Source organism: Centroberyx affinis, unplaced genomic scaffold (genome assembly GCF_046629955.1).
Source record: "Centroberyx affinis isolate AG114_WGS23_722 - 3 ecotype Tasmania unplaced genomic scaffold, CSIRO-AGI_Caff_v1 ptg004399l_1, whole genome shotgun sequence".
In the NCBI taxonomy this organism is placed as follows: Eukaryota; Metazoa; Chordata; class Actinopteri; order Beryciformes; family Berycidae; genus Centroberyx; species Centroberyx affinis.
Window position 1 is genome coordinate 115710 of NW_027282083.1, and position 17593 is coordinate 133302.

The 17593-nt window shown below is 42.1% G+C and overlaps 1 protein-coding gene across 1 annotated transcript; it reads right to left on the reverse strand.

The window, feature by feature from the left end:
* Positions 1–10582: 10582 nt before the first annotated feature.
* Positions 10583–12926, reverse strand: LOC139664909 (alpha-internexin-like). Its single transcript, XM_071543907.1, has 3 exons — positions 11889–12926; positions 11051–11175; positions 10583–10853 (listed from the first exon to the last, which is right to left on the reverse strand). The coding sequence occupies exons 1-3, from the start codon at positions 12924–12926 to the stop codon at positions 10583–10585; spliced, it is 1434 nt and encodes a 477-aa protein (XP_071400008.1).
* Between the last annotated feature and the right edge of the window lie 4667 nt (positions 12927–17593).

The following is a 17593-nucleotide window of genomic DNA, read 5'->3' on the forward strand; positions in this document are numbered from 1 at the left end:
ATAACGATATGTTGTTTAGTGCAGTATAGGGGATGGTGCATTGCCTACACACACACACACACACACACACACACACACACATAGAGACTAGAGATTAATGACAGAAGAACTCACTCTATTTCACCTTTGCCATCCTTCCACCTGTTCAGCAAAGGAAATTAATTAATTAAAATGCCCTAATTAAGATTAACCAATTAATCATAGTAAAAATATGAAATTTAATCTGTGCCTCACTTGTTAATATGAGCTGTTGCATTTTTTGGAACATGAGGTAGATCCATGCATCGTTAGAGCATTACTTCAGGAGGAGGTCTTTAATAACATGAAACTGACAAAGTAATTTTAATATTTTATCACCGAGGGACAAGAACAAAGTGAATAAAATCCTGACAAAAAAAGCTAATCTTTCATGTAATCTTTCATGTTACCAGGCTATATCTGTCATCTAAAAATGATCTGAGGCATCACTCTCAAGGCTTTGAGCTTTTGAGCATTAAACATTCCATTTGACGCACTTTAAAAAAAATCATTCGCCACGCTTACTGCCCTTACAATAGCAGAGTATAGCCAAGTATCTGCAGTATGCACAACGCCACTTGAAACCTTGAGTTATAATCACCTGTGACACCTTGAATAGGTTCTTTCCCACGTCAGGTTCAGCTTGGTTACTTTTTTCACTTTTTCTTTTCTTTTCTCTTCTCTCTCTCTCTCTCTCTCTCTCTTTCTTTTCTGTTCTTGCTCTCTCTCTCTTTCTTTTCTCTACAAACTGCTGTGTCATAGTGTGCAGGCTGGATGTTGAGTAGAAAGCCTTGGACAAGCTCTGCTGCTGTATAATGGATAAGACAGCACCAGCACAGAACTCACCGTCCCCAAAGAGCGGAAGGAAGATTTTAGGTCATGGTGGTACACTATAAGAGCAAACTTGGTTTTCCATGGATGCATTTATCAAACCAATGTGGTGTCAGCTTGTGTACAGATGTCAATAGCCTAACCTTGAATTGACAATGCCCATACCTTATGAATTAATCTAATGGATATCTGTGAAACTGGCTTGGAGTCTTGTGAGGACGTTGCCTTGTAAGTTGCCGCTGTCAAAATGGCTGTCATCTAAAATGTCACTTTGATTCCAAATTGCATCAGTTAATACTGTCACTGGTTGCATGCTGCAGCACAAGGTTACCTTAAGGACACATCCCTGTAGGTTGAGCTTGTTTTGCTGCACTACTGCTCCCTCCCTGCCCTCCTCCAAAATAATGAGTCCCATCTGAATAGGGACCCAGCAGCCCTTGTTCCTCCTTCACTCAGTGACTGTACCACAGCAAACCTTTGACAGATATAAGTGTATGAAAGATATAAAACAAACTATTTTTCAGTTAATTAGTAGGCTATGTATGTAATACATTTACTGTAACAAAATGTCACTGCATTCTTTGATAATGTGTTGTTGCAGGATAGAAGTTTGTATAGGGCAAGTGGACTGGGCATTTGAGAATTTATGAATACTCATATTTCGTGTGGATATCTCATGTGAAAACAACAGCTTAATCAAAAACAATAACATCCATAAGATTGTAATTATATCTGGGGACTGAAATCCGACAATGGGCCTGAAGAAGAAAGGAAGATTTCAAAAACAAAAACAAGATTCCCCCCGAAAACTTCTTAGGCGTCTTGAATATTTCTGGAATGTATGTGCATATTTTACCAGATTTATACCCACAGTACCACTCGGTGCCTCCAGTGCATTCGGTGCAGCATCTCACAGCCCTCAGCAGCATCCCACAGCGCTCCGCCTGTGTTGCTCCGGGGAGAACACTGTTGAAGAAGCGCACAGCAGTTTCTCAGTCCTTGCCTTCTTCCATGTACAAGGCTCCTCCCTTTGATGCAGCCTGCTGAAACCTAAAAATACCCACCTTTTAACGTTTTATCAGAAGTTTCCTTGCATCTCAGAGGCTTTTTGTAAAATCTGTGAAATCAGTAGAGGAAAGTGATGAGTCTCATTTTTCTGCACCTGAGGAAAGAGTGAGATTTCATACCTTTTTATCCTAACCTGAAGGAAATGGAAGATTCCTGAAGTGATGCTTCTTGAATATACTGTATAATCACTGTAGTAGTCTGAAATATTGCTGTAGTGAAATTCAGATTTACTGCCAAGGAAGCAATGTCAGCACAGATACCTAACTTTTCTAAAAAACAAAACAAAAAAGTCTTGAAAGGTTTGAAATGCTGCAAACTGTGATGATAAAAGACAAAAGAGAAATTCCTTTGAGTGTTTTTGATGAGTGTGTTTTTGTGTTTATTTTTGTAGCTTTCCAGCATGTACCCCCCCCCCCCCCCCTTCTCTCTCTCTCTCTTTCTCTCTCTCTCTCTCTCTCTTCCTCTCTGCTTATGTTTGGAGATGCTCTTGTGTTTGTGCGTGTAGGTGTATGCATAATGCATGGGTATGCTTCTTTGTTCATACTTACTAGTAACTCTGTACTACTTTCTGGTGTAACTGTTTACTGGAGTCAGTCACCACAAAATACAAAATGGGATGCACTTGATTGTGCCAACTTCATGTACCAGCATTGACAAATTTGTGTTGACAAGCTTGCATTAACTGATATAGCTGAAATTTCTGTATAAAATTCATGTAAATCAATCTTCCTTTATCCAGTTTAAGTGTTCCTCAGGGATTGAAGAAAAACATCAGAGCACATTTACTTTAAACACCTTATTGGATTAACTGAGTTAACCAACGTTGTCTAAATCAATTCTATATATCTAAATCAAATTCTCCTAAAATACTGGAAATATTACAAGAAAAGAGTTGCCCATGTCTGCTCCCTTTTCTGATTAGTGAGATGGATTTTCCAGCCAACGTAATTGTATTTTTCAGGTTGAATACTGGCAATACCCTCCATCTCTGAAGAAGCCTAGAGAGGGGTCAAGAGTGGTGATGCGACCTTTCCTTTTGTTCAGGGAATAACATCTTCCTTCCATCTGTCTGTCTGCCTGTCTGGCTCTGTTGGCTCTGTTCCTGCTATTATTAGCTCCAGGAGAAAAACACACTGTTGTCTCTCTCTGCGGGGAAAACCCTGCGTCACACATGGAGCCGACCTCAGAGTGATGCAGCACTTTCTCCCAGGCAAGGATGCAGTGCCATATTCGAGTAGTTCATCGGTCATTTTAAGATGAATACTTAAAGAAGTGGGATTTTTTTACAGACCGAACAGATCTTGTTGGCTTAATGTTACTTGTAAACAAACTATTTTTGCAGCAGGTTTGAGGCTGATCCAATTTGTGTGAGATGTCCAAGGGCTTACCTCGGTTTCTATGATTTCCCAGAGGAGTTTTACTGTGGGCTACTCAGGATAATGGGAGACTATTTCTCAGAGTATAAGTGATGATGCTAAGACAGAGAGAATACTCAATCACAGTCATCACAGAATCATTTGGAAATGTCTAAAAACAAATTATCCATGAGCTAGGAAATAACTACCCTCCTCTATTTTTTGTCTCTTGTCTGTCTGTTTTGTCTCTTGTCTGTCTGTCTCTTTATTTGTCTTGCTCTCTCTGCCTGTCTGTCTTTGTCTAATTCATTACCTGTCTCTCTATTCAGTTCTCTTTGTCTGCTTCTCTGGATGAGAGGAAAATCTGTCTCTCTGAGCAGGGTCATTCCCCAAGGCCGCTGGAGCACAGCAGGATATTAGCAACAGAATCCAAGGCAACAGCAGCAGCTGACGAACAAATTAACACTTTGTTCACAGGTCCAAATCTGAGATATACATATTAACCAGCTGTTCAGCCAAATGGTAGAATGATATGTTGAAATATACTCTGAAAATAGGTTGATTATGGACATGTAGAACATGATTATATACTGTGTAATAATAATAATGATAATAAATAATCCAATCCATAAATAAAGGTGTTTGTTTTGGTGGCACGGTGGCCCAGTGGTAGCGCTGTCGCCTCACAGCAAGAAGGTCCTGGGTTCGATTCCCGCCTGGGTCGCTGGGGTATGTTCTCCCCATGCCTTCGATGCCTAGTGCCCAGGTGGGCTATCTCGTGAAAAGGGTCTTTCTGTGTGGAGATTGCATGTTCCCCCCGTGCTCACATGGGGTTTCCCCCATATAACATCGGTAAGGACCCCCACTAAAAGATCATCGCCTGACCAGCGATGACGACGACTGAAGTTGGTCCCCGGGCGCTGTACTGTAAAGCTGCCCACTGCTCCTGGCTGCCCCCCGGAGGAAGGACAAGCCTTGGATGGGTTAAAAAGCAGAGACTGAATTTCACCAACCACCGTTGACAGCATGTGTGTGTGTGTGTGGTCGCTGTGGTGTGTTGTGTGACTACAATAAAAGACAAGCTCGCTTGGCTGCAGCACACAATATGTCTAATTTGTCAAATATTTTACTTATTTTATTTGTTCGGTTTAAGTTTAGTTGGGTTAGGTTTTGTTCATTTACACGCAAATGATCAAAGTGCAGAAAAAGAAATATAAATAAAAGAAATACAAACTTTGCAAGTTAAACAAAGAAACCTTAAGGGGCTTTTAAAAATGCCTCACCTGAAAGTAAGAAAGAGAGAAAAATGAAAATGACAAAGACACAGATCAACTGGGTACATAAACCAAATGACATCAAAACTCAACACAGAGGAAAATGGTACAAAACAAAAGCAGCGTAGATGTTTGATGAAGGCTTTCCAGAGGTCCAAATGTGGGTTATCAAATGTTTCATGTATTTTATTAACCAAAACCACTCTAAAATCCACATTCTTGTCATTAAGAAACTTGACATTGCAGCTTCCTTGTTGATAGCATCAACAGCCATCAGAGTTGACCCTTATTACGGTTTTATCACTGCATAACAGGAATTGATCGCATGGCTTTGCCACATTCACAGCATCATATTTGCTCTCCCTCTCCACCCTCTCTGTCCTCCATCAGGTGATACATGACTCTGGGGTTAAAGGGGCAAGCCGATGAATATTTCAGGAGTAGGTCTTGCTCTCTGCCTTGGGTCCTACATGTTTCTGTGTGAGAGGAGGCGAATCGTGAAGGTGAATTGGTTCAGGGCGTAAAAGTATGTTTGAGTATCTGTCTCTCAGAGGACAGCAATAGCTCTCCCAATCCCTATCTCCACTTCTACCCAGCCATGGGCTTCATCCGCAGGCTCCCATTCCTCCATGATGGATGTTCAAACCCCCCTTCATCCGTAATGCACAGATTTGTTGTCACTGCACCTGAGACAAATGCAACAAACGGGCTCTGCTCAGAGCAAACAATTTATAATTCCTCATCATCCAGCTCTCAAACCTGTAACAACACCACACCTGTGTGCCATTGCCGTAACAAATGGACTTTGTAAGCTCAACAATATGGTGTTCTACACTCATGGCAGTCATTTCCATGATGAGGATGTAGTAGCGATGATGTAGTAGCACTGTATTCCCCCTGAACAGGTAGAGTGATGGCAGAGGTGAGATAGAGAGAGGGTGTTCAATCAATCCTCAGTCTTTAGCCACTTGGGACATGGCTGTGTGTGTGTGTGTGTGTGTGTGTGTGAGAGAGAGAGAGAGAGAGAGAGAGAGAGAGAGAGAGAGAGAGGTATGTCAGAGAACAATTGTGAAATATGGTCTACACCTCGAAGAGAAGTAGCAACGGTCAGAGATATATGTCAGAGATTCAGAATTATCCTGAGAGGTCCCAGACTGATTTCACACCTTGACAACATGGAGTAGATGTGCAGCATCATTATCTAGGCTATATACAGTACATACTACATCTTTGCTGTACTCTGTCCTCCTGTATGTGTGTGTGTTTCTGCGAGACTGTGTATCTGTGGCTCTCTGTTGGTGTGATGTGTGTGTGTGTGTGTGTGTGTGTGTGTGTGTGTGTGTGTGTGCATATGTGTGTGTGTGTGTGTGTGTGTGTATATTCAGTCCAGCGAAGAGGAATGGCGCTGATCCAGAAGAGACACTGTCAAGCTGGTGAAATTTACAGCCACGGCCACAGCCTGATTCTCATTTCCACCACCATCACAGTCCCACACAGACACTCATCACCAGGCAGAGCCACAGAGACATAAAACATGTTTCCCCTCCAACAGAGCCTCTAAAGCCTCTCTGCCTTTATCCCTCAAGACAGCAGAGTGGAAGAACTGAAGAGCAAAGATGGCCATGTTCAGAGATGCCTGTGTGTGTTTGTGTGTGTGGTGTGTGGCAGACGGGATACTCATGATAAATAATAAGATGTGGAAGAATAGAGAACATAGTACAAAGTGAGAAATCGATAAAGGTTGTTCCAAAGGAGATACTGGTGTTCATCTATTCATTGGTAGCCTTTGTCTTTGTTCTTTCTCTTACCGCATTCACAAACCTCCCTTGCTATACTGTACTTTTGTCACGCAGCCTGTCACAGTTCTGAGGTTACACAGAGTTTGTCTCCACTGAGGCGGAAATAAACAAACCCCTTCTAAGTCACAGCAGTAACTTTCAAAATAATAACTGATTCTACAGATTTTTCCTAGAAGGCAATATGTCTTTGATGTAAGAGATAGTGCTATCCTTCTTTTATAGCCCCGTTATACGCTAATGTGTGTGTTCTGTGGATATGAGGAAGGGGCAGGGTTGCTAGGGTGACACTTAAAATAGAAAGTTGAAGTACTCTTCAAGTCTGATGCAAAAGGGAGGGAGGGCTGTTTCGTAACAGGGCTTTTACATTGGCGTGTCACTGGAAGGCTCGCACCGCACCTTCCACTTAGCAGCATTGCAGGGGTATAAATCTTTGAAGAACTGCAACCTGCGTCACACACGCACACCCAGCACCCGGGCTGTCCCACCCAGTTGGTAGTCAAGAAGAGATGGGCTAATCAGAGACAGTCCACTAAGGGCCAAGGTCGTGGACTTGTGTGTGTATGTGTGTGTGTGTGTGGAGTAAGGAAGGGGGTACAAAGGTCAACATACAGCAGCAGGCAATCTATCATGTCTCTGTAAGAAACATCTACACCTCTGCCCTGGAAAGCAAAAGAAAAAAAATATCTACTTATAGCGAGAGGTCAAGGTGACATTCCTTGCAAGCCTCTCTTGGTCCGAATCAATGTTTACTGTTACAGATAAATCAAAGCAATGGGATCATGAAATTATTTTGCTCATGCTTGACAACGACATTGAAGAATATTTATTGCGACATTTATGCTCAAAATGAACCCTGCAGGTAACAAATGACAAAGTAGCTTTTCTTCAGCTACAGACTTTCTCGCATTTGCCTCATCATTCCATGGGCGCAAGCAAAACTTCTCACTAAGAAATCTACCGAGCCAAAACTGTAGTCATCATAATAGAGGTTGATCTATTGATCGTGCTCAGCAGAAAAACAGCATGTCATAATCATGTGCCCATGTAACACCAGATGAATCTTTGTGAATGCCCTCTGATTCGTCCTGATACAAATCATTTTGAGTCATAATTCATTATGGGTCCAAGCAAGTGCAATAAGGATCCAATTAAATCACTATAACAGCATGAATGGGATACATCATAGTTAAATTGATGTGGGTAATGTGTTGATTTGTTTCTCCCTCTGTGTAATTATGATGATTTACTTTGTTAAGTTGGGAAGTTAGCCCACAGTCCATCAGTACTACAATAGCTAGATTAGTTCTTTAAAATAACAGGTTACCCCATGTCATGAGTAGATGTTCATAAAGAGTTGATGTATGAGTACAAATATTAACCTTTACACATTGCTCAATATGGCATGAACAAACATCACTAAACAGTGTGGTGCACACAAAGAAACACAGGAAAAAATGTACAGCCTTAATAATGTCAAGTCTTTATTTGAATGGTGTCATACAGCAATAAGTTAGAGAGTAAAGAGAATAGTATGTCAACTACATTCAATCCCTATGCTTTTGTAGTCAAGGTAGCTCTAATAAACGCGAAAGAGACGATGAGAAAACACACCATTGAAAAGAACCATACAGAACATATCACACACATGGCCAGAAAAAAAGCTGCTGGTGTTTTAAGGCATTTGACGACCTACAGCATTTTTATTGGCTTTAGATTTATGTAGTACTGTATTTTTTCTAAAATGGCTGTTGTTTTTCCATGGAGCAGTGTTGCATGTGCACCTAGAAAAGTTTGGCAGTGCTGTAGAAGTAATCGTAGTAGTGACATTTTTTTGTCACTAGGCGTGTTGCAATGCTATTCAGACACCCATGAAACCTCTTTTGGCTTACAGTGTAAAGATAAAGGCTTGACATTTCCAAACTTGAACCTGTGGAATTACTTTTACTTGCCATTCATACATTCATTAGTACAATGTTGTACTAATAAAATGCTGCTTATTTCGACCTATGCATGTACATGTTGACATACATCTGTGATTTTTCTTTGTAGTTTGCTTTACACTGGAACTCAAGAATCCATTAAATAAAGAGACAAACTTCCAGATTTACTCCATAGCTTCCCCCATGAATTTCCAGTTATGATAGGCCACTGTGTATAGATACAAACACACACTTACTACAGTACTAAGATACATATCACAAGCCTCAAGTAAAACAATTGAATCCCAACCCAAAACATTCTGTCATACAATCAGTTTTTTTAATTTGTAGTGTGTGGAGTGCAGCTTGTCAGGACATGGATTGCCATGACAGACAGCAAGAGAATAATATGTATATAGTTGTGTTAAAACTGGCAGTGCACAAGCAGGAAGAAGAGCTACAAGTCTCTCATACTGAAGGATTTCTAGTGGTGAGATCATACTACAACAGACATTGTATTCAGTCATGGCCACAGTTAAAGAGAGAGGTCAGGTTGTTTCAAACACATCGCGGTCTAGCAGGTTTTGTCTGAACTTTTGGTGCATTTTGATTTTTGTTGGCATGGTGTTCCTCAGGTTCAGTGAAATGACATGGAGTCTGGAGTTCAAATGATATTCAGGCATTCCCAATGGCACATGGGGAACTATGTTATATATGCATACAATTCATCACACCCAGATAGATCATTCAAAAGTCCATGCATTTGTGCTAAAACATCATTTACAATTCAGCCTCTTTCTTTCTTGTTAGTTGTATTTGCCTCCACTTTCCCTCCCTGCAGCCTTCTCTTTTCCCTGTATCCTTATCATAGCAAACTGTGCAAACTGATAGTCATTACCAAATGAGTTTCTAGATTGATATATTAAGAGGAACCCTCCTCCTCATCACCATAGCATCAACAGCAGAGATCTGTAGCCTAAGTCCCATCCTAAGAGTAATAGCAATAGTCTCAAATCTTGCCTACAGGCTAACAAGCGCATACAGATTTAGGGTCAGTAATGATTGTTGTGCATGATGATGCTCAGCATGGCCGATGGAGAAAGGGAGGGCATGGGCCGACCCTTTGACTTCACACTACAAAGTCATGTTGAATGAGCAATGGGCTGATGGATTCCATGCAAGTATGAGAAATACATACAGCATGCAAATTATACTTGATTAATAAGCTTGTTTTCTTATTTGCTTTCAAGTATATCTTAACTTTTGATTGTGGAGCATCATTGGGAAGCAAAACATTTGGTGTGTGACTGAGGGCGTTAAACCTCTTTCGTACTGTTGTCATGCAGAGCTGAATAGGCCACAGTCAAACAACTGATGCACAGACTGAACAGACTGTGATTAGAAAAATTGTGCAAGAACAGGTTTAAGCAAACTGACATTTTGTTCATGAGCCTCATTTTTACTCAAGAGACTTGGAACAAGTAACATTATCTGTGTTAGCCAGGTTATGGCAAATGGCTCAGATTGACACTATATCATTGTTTATTTCTGCTGGCTTTTTATAATTGCAGCCTGTGTGCTCCCTTAGTGAACTGTAACTGTTATGTCAGAACAAGTACTTTCATTCATATTGTATAAGTGAATGCAGAGAGAGTAACAGTTACCAACTGATATGTTTTGAATCTTTTGTTGTTTTGTCCTTTAAGTGTGCACATTAACACTCGCACAGACATGCTTCCCCTGGAATGTGTTGAGACTAACTCACAGCTTGTGGTAGTAATGCATGAACAGAGTTTCCATCTATTGTGTCTCAGAATTACATATTGCCCAAAGTGATAAAGGCCTGTTGAATATTGTACTTGTATACTTCTGTAAGGATGCTAAGGAAGTGCCTGTTATTGTTTGATGTTGAGTATGTGAGAGAGAACAAGAGAGAATAGAGACGTGCGGTGGTTTTGTATAGAGTGATGGTTATAGTAGAGTTATAATGGATTCCCTTTGGGGCAGACCTGTGGAGGGGAAAGGGGATAAGGAAGAATGGTACTGAACCAACACAAAACAAACCTCTGCTCCCTACACTCTACGCACTTATGGACATCCAACACACAATGTATTTCAGATGTTAGTAAACATGGCAAGGGCTCTCTTACTCAGCTTATAAGAAGGCAAAGCAGAGCTACGGCCACACAAATCATCTCAGATCCCCATAAGTGCTTCAAGCGTAAAGGCTCAGGGTTTGTTTTAGGATGGCAGATGAAGAGGGACAGGGGTTTGCAGGATAAGGGGTAGTTTTATGGGTCAAGGATGGGCTTAGGTTCTTAGTTTTTCTGATTGGTGGGAATATCACCGGACACTTGCTGCTTCTCCATCTTCTTGGTGGTTACCACTGTCTCCTCGTACACCTGGGACACCTTGCCTCCTGACTTGCTCTGCTGCTGGTCCTCGTCCTTGACCTCCTTCTTGGAGCCCCTGCCAGAGCTGGTGTAGGAGCGGCTCTGGTAGTTGTAGCTCTGCCCGCCGCTGCTTATGCTGGGGCTGGGATAGCCGATCCCTGAGCCGATGCGGGTCTCCTCCCCTTCCAGCAGTTTCCTGCAGAGATTATGCAGGGAAGGGATTAGAAAGAAAAGACAAGGAGGTAGAGGGAGGGGGTGAAGGAGAAAAGGTAACGGCTTTTCACTCCAAAAATATACCACATACTGAAAACACCCAAATGGACACAACATGTCTATAATCCTATCGCAGTGACTTCAATACTTTGTGAGTTGTCTTTAGAGAGAGGGACCTACCTGTAAGCTGCAATTTCAATATCCAGTGCCATCTTTACATTCAGCAGATCCTGGTACTCCCTCAGATGACGGGCCATCTCAGTCTTAGTGGTCCTCAGCTCGTTCTCCAGCTGTGCCATGTTGTCCTGAGTAACAATGCAACAGTACAAGGACAGAGGGCCACAGCTGCATTTAAACCAACCAATAGCCAGTACCCAAAATGTGTAGCCTACTGCACAACTGCCAGTGATCACTTTTTGTTTTAGATTTTGCTAAAAAAAAAAAAAAAATGTGGAAAATGGACGTGTGGAAAACGGTCAGTCCATGGCCATATTGCTCTCGGAGGAATAACTTCAGCGCATGCAGTGAATATTCTTGATTCTATTGTTAGGATATAGGCTACGTCGTGTTGCTGTAAATTAGCGTAGGCATGGGCAAAATGGGATAAAAAAAAATATCCTAAAGACATATTTTCAGTTAGGAGTTCTGAAACAAAAACAACATTTGTATCGAATTTCTCATTTAAAACAAATATACTCTAAAACAGTGACTGGGCGTCGTCAGATGCAGCTCCTGGGTGCGCTGCCCCCGGGGAATGAGTTCAGGACCATGGACAGAGCCTGATCCACTACAGTCGCTGACATTTGGATTAAATAGAAACCTTTGGATTCTATTTTTTTGATTGGGCATTCACTCTTCCTGAGACAAAAATAGGTTAGCAATCTGTTGCTTCCTTTCGATTTTATTTTAACTTTTTAGGAAGGTAAAAAAAAATCCGTAATGCCATATTCTTTTCTCTCGTACACATTGCCTTATGATTTTGAAAAGCGGTTAACAAGTTATTAAAAATATTTATTACCTGGTAGTTTCCAATCTCCACATTGTGCCTGTCCTCCATCTCTTGGATTTGCCTTTCCAGGGACTCGTTGGTTCCCCTCAGACTCTCGATCTCGATGGTCTTGGACTGCAGTTGCCTCCTGAACTCGTTGAGTTCCTCCCTGCTAGAGCGGATGGCCTCGTTACTCCGGTTCGCCTGCTCGGACAGGTCGGCGAACTTGGACTTGTACCACTCTTCGGCGGACTGCAGGTTCTTGGATGCCATGGACTCGTACTGGCCGCGAATCTCTTTGAGGGCGGAGGTGAGATCTGGCTTGGTCACCTCCATCTCCACAGACACCTGGGCAGCCTGGATCATCTCCATCAGTTCGGCCACCTCCTCTTCGTGCACCTTCCTCAGGAAGTTGATCTCGTCCAGGAGAGACTCCACCTTCTTCTCCAGGTCCAGGCGCACCATGGTGGCGTCGTCCACATCTTTCTTAAAAGCCTTGAGGGTGGCCTCCGCCTCCTCTCGGGCACGGAACTCGTCCTCGTATTTACCCCTGAGTTTCTGCAGGTCGTCCTCGATGTTGTCGCGCTCGATCATCACCTGGGACTTTTCCCCGGTGACCTCTTCGAGCTGGGAGCGCAGTTCGCGGATCTCTTGTTGATAGAGCTCGGCCAAGCGGGACGGCTCGGTCTGCCGCTGGCGCAGAGCGACCAACTCCGTTTCCAGCACTTTGTTCTGCTGTTCCAAGTTGCGCACTTTATCGATGAACATTGCAAAGCGGTCATTAAGACCCTGCATCTGTTCCTTCTCATTGGTGCGGACGATCTTGAACTCATTATTGAGGACGCTGCTCTGTGTCAGGTCGAAGGTCTCCATTGGCATGGGCGCGAAGGAGCGCCCGGACCTCTTGGTGTACGAGCCCAGGTTGCTCCGGGATTGGGAGTGGGACCGGTAACCGCTGCGTGAAGACACATTGGAAATCATCCGCGACGGAGAGGATGAATAACGGGGAGAATCCCCGAAAATCTTCCGGTAGGAGGAAGAAGAAAAGGCTTCAGATCCGTAGTTCATCTTGGCTTGTAGAGAGAGTGAGCAGAGCAGTGGGCGCGTCTCCTTTATATAGGGGGACCATCCCAATCACTAATTAATGCCCGCTGGTAACATCCGGACTGTTTCTTCTAGATGCGTCAGGTAGTCTATAAGCGATACTGCTGAATATTATGCTAGATATGATTTTGTGTTGGTCAGGGTTAGACTATATGAAGCTGAACAATAGTCCAGAGGTGCACAGTTGATGATCCGCTTCTCTTTGTGTAGCCGTCGGAGCTTAGATGGAACTGTCCATTTTGGCGCAGTGCTGATGCGTCAGTAAAAATAGTTAATCGCTTGTTGCACACTTCTGTGCAAATACTGCACTTGCGGCAAAAATTGAACTTGGAACCTACTCTTGCACGGCTTTCGAGGATATCAAATATTTGACTGCGAGATTGGTAAAATGACCTTCTTTTAACGTTTCTGTAGCTCAGAATAAATATTGAGAACCGAGGTTTAGCCCTAAACCTTTATGAGTAACCTAATACTATGTAAAACTAAACCCTGTCATGAGGTGAAATAAAAATATGCCTAACTTGTCAAAGTCTTGAAGCACAATGAATTGGAGGCACGCTGGTGAATTGCAGAACGCTGGTCTGCACTTTTACTTCCAAACCAACTTTATTTTATTGTAGTTGTAACTGACAATGCATCCATTTCCTCTAAAATCACCCTTATTGACACTGTGTCCACAAAGCCAGCCTCTTCTTTTGCTGTCAAAGCTCAGCAGCTGTAAGACTTTGCTTTTGATTAAATCTGAACTTTAAACTCTCGTTTCTAGTTATAAACTTGTTCTTAAATAGACCAGTGACCCCGAACTGTCCAATAGAACTGTACACAGTTCTATTGTGGGCTTTTGGGGGTCTTAGAAGAACTTGACATGTTTTGTACCTCTTTTTTCATGAATATCCTTTCAGGTTTAAGTGAGAATAAACGAGAATAAGTAAGATTAAATGAGAATAAACAAAGTGGATTAATGGAGAGATGCTAGAAAAGGGGCTTTGTGAGTGACAGGGCAAAAGGGGAGGGGCATGCGCTTCCCTTGGATCCTTTGGACCCTTTAGACTTTATCTGAGCATTTGCTGACCAAAATCCACAAAATATAAAAGCCGGATTTTCTCTTTAAAAATGAACCTGCTCATACAGGTGTAAGCAACAAACTGCATCTTGTATCTGCCTCTTATAACATAACATATAATTTTACTAGAACTGAAACCTATAGGAATAGGTTGATCTTTAAGAGTTTTAAAGAAGGTTTAGAGTAAAGGTCTTTAAAATTTAAGACCTTAGATTACATTCAAAGACATAGTTACTGTTGGTGGGTTGTTGATCATTTGTTTTGTTTGGTATATCTTTTGTTTTGAATAAGATCCCTTGAAAACAGCATTGAAATGACAGGCTGATGCTGCCCTCTGTTGTCAAATTGTAGCATACTGCATGCAAACGTCAACATTTTATAAGCTGGTTAGGTCTGCTTGGTATCAAGTTGGTGAAGTACCTATACTGTATGTATGCACTGTATATGTAGGCTACTCTATGGATGAATGTATGGATGTGCTTCTGAATGTAAGCATATGGATTTGTGGATGGATGGCTGGATGGATGGATGGATGGATGGATGGATTGATGGATGATAGGAGATTTCCCAAGAAGGTATGCAGTGCAACATGGCACCATATTTCGTTATTCCTATCTGTCTAAACACTGAGCTGCAGTATTGACTATACACTGGAGACTCAACAGTCCAAGTAAAAAGGGTGCCAATTTACCTGAGGGGATGCAATCTCCCCTGCCCCTTTTTGATCAGCTGAGGACCTGTAAGCTAAAAGGGGCATATAACCACTCTGAATAGCATTATACTGCAGTATTTCCACTATAAGCAGAATATTCAAACCTGAGCCACCAAGATGACCCAGAGGTGCCCTTTTATTGAGTTTTGTCCCTGCCCCTCTCTGTCTGTGCATGCCACTGATACGGAGCAATGTCATGTAGTCTATTGGTATAAGGAAATAAAATAACCACTGGACAGCCATAGTTGACTAAATTATACAACACAGAATGACTGAAAAAAAGACTTTGTTAAATATTGTTGCTGTTGGGTGAAAAATGTCAACTTTACAGGGATCAAGAAAAACAGGCTTATTTTTAAATTGAAGACCATGCATTTTTGAGTTTGTCCAATGGGGTTTTAAAAGGATTTCATTAGGAGGTTTTCACATGACAACAGTGATATGAAACCATGCTACATGGAACAACTAATACTTGTTTATTAATAGAAGAAAGATTCTTAAAATATTGTATTTCGAATCAATGAAAATGCCTGAAGATGTTGTTCTCTAAATGGTAAAATGGCACATCATAATCCAGGGTATACATAGGCTATATCCCTGGCATGTTCATATCATAACCCAAACTGGCATCCAGGGAACCCCATGGCTTCTGGGGGGGCCCCAGTAAAATGAAAAATGGTCTAATTTCACAATTTCAATTGTTTGCCATTGAAGGCCAAGAATATGCCGGTTTTCATTCCAACCAAACACTACAGAAGTTGATTTCATTGATTTGCCCACCTTCAACCTTAGGGGAGGAACTCAGTGAAATCAGTTGCTGTGTTTGGTGGAAGAAAAACTTGCATACTCTTGGCCCTCCATGGCACATGCACTAGGTGTTATGAGGTTCCCAATGAGGTGCCTGGTACCCTCCAAGTCATGTGACAAGCAGACGCTGGCAAGGGGGGTAATGTCAGCAGCACCACTCCGCTCACCTCACTAAAAACATTACTAAAATCCTTCCAATCAGGCGAGTTAGCAGCATATGAACAAAGTAATGCCTCCTCTCAGCAGGTTTGCCTCAATTGAATTAAAGGAACTGGTATTGTCTGCCAATCAGGGTCAAGTAAACAACATTTATTTGCAAACACTATGAAGAACATTAGGTTATTCATATCCCAAACCATAGAATATATAAAAACAAAATCATGAAAACTGAATAACCTGGTATGTCACTGCCAGACCAGGGACTCATAAACCCAATGATTATTCTGATGACTCTGATTCCTGGGACAAACCATTTATCAAATTGGGATCTGTAGTCTAATGCATATCTCCTTGGGGGTCTTTGACTTTTGTGGTCTACTACAACATATCTATTTGACATGAAAAAGTTTCTGAACCCCTGTCCTAACCAATGTCGTGGCTATACAGGCCTACTGTACCTGGTGGGACAACATAATGGATGCATTGTTGTCTTGGTGTCTTGATGTAGCCAGCTATAGCAGTGATAATGGGTGGAAAAAACATGTTTAGGACCGGTGAATATCTTGACTTCCTCTACGATAGAGCGGCGCATCCCAGGCTCATTTGATAACAGCTGTGCAACGATGACAGATAGTCCCGCCCCCTTTTGATAGACAGGAGGAAACACCGCCCACTGAACTGTCTCATAACAACAACTGGCACTGGAGAAACAGCAGAGAGACAGAGCAGGAAGAGAGTCATCGCTGTCTGGCTTCACAATCACTGTGGTCGCTGTGCAGACACAACGGTATCAAGTGCTACTTTTTGCGAGACCATTAACTTTTGCGATTTTGTCCCACTTTTACAGTGCATGAGGCGCATGCTCAGATTATCAGACGGTGCAGTTGTTTTATTGAGGAAATCAGAGGTGAGTACAGTAATGTTCGCTACAGCTAACGTAATGAAATCTGCCAGAGAATTTCGCTTTTGTTTTCGCATCAGAGCCAGCTAACACATCAAACACATTAGCTGGGCTGGATCACTTTTGGTTTTCCTTCCAGTAAATGTGAGGAAACAAGAGCAGAGCAAAAGGTTATTTGAGCAGAAGAATGTTAGCTAGCTTTCACAGTTCAACAAATAACGGGACGTTGTTTGGTAGCCAGCTAGCAAGGTTTCTTCGTTTGCTGTTAGCTAGTAAAGACACTTTTATCAGCAGCTTAGGCTAATTCTGCCTTTATCAGTGTTGACGATAGGTTTGGTTGAATACCCCTCTTTGTTTATGTAGTCAGAGATAATGGCTATATATCAATGACATATCTAAAACGGGTGAAAATCTGTTGTAGTATTGTTAGCGATAACTGTTACCTCCTCCTACACTCCTCTAACCTGGGGCAACGTAGCCTGTTACAAGTTAAATCTTGCCTTTTCAGTTTCCTGTGTTTGCCACTGCAGTGCAGGTTTGCTGTAGCTCTGAGTCTGTCCCAGCCAGAACTGCCTTCAGACCCCACTGGACCCAATATACACTATGGGCCTAGGTGTCATATTGAGGAATTACGTGGAAAAACGGAATACACAAACATGCAGTGGAATCATTGAAACTAGATAGGCCCACATCTCAGTTTAATGCTCATAGAAGTGCCCTTTCTGAGTGGTAATTGTGCTGCCTCTTCAGTAAAAATGCTCATAAACTAATAGAAAAATTGAGATCACATTGTAAGAACACATTTTGAAGCTTTTCGATAGCTTTCTCTATCTTATCAATGTCGATAGCATTGGTTCCATAGATAGCGTTTCTGCAGCCCTATTGACAAATCTCTCCTACCCCAAGATGTGTCTTGTTTGCATTTGTGACAGCACTGAGAAAAAGAAAGCTGACCTCTGCCTTTCCTTCCTGCAGCCCAGCCTCTCCAG

Bases quoted from the DNA above. Each gene is read 5' to 3' on its own strand.
- LOC139664909 (XM_071543907.1), bottom strand. From the start codon at position 12,926: ATGAACTACGGATCTGAAGCCTTTTCTTCTTCCTCCTACCGGAAGATT. The intron at 11,176-11,888 runs GTAATAAATATT...ATTGTTACTCAG, and splicing joins TGGAGATTGGAAACTACCAG to GACAACATGGCACAGCTGGA. The intron at 10,854-11,050 runs GTAGGTCCCTCT...TAATCTCTGCAG, and splicing joins ATTGAAATTGCAGCTTACAG to GAAACTGCTGGAAGGGGAGG.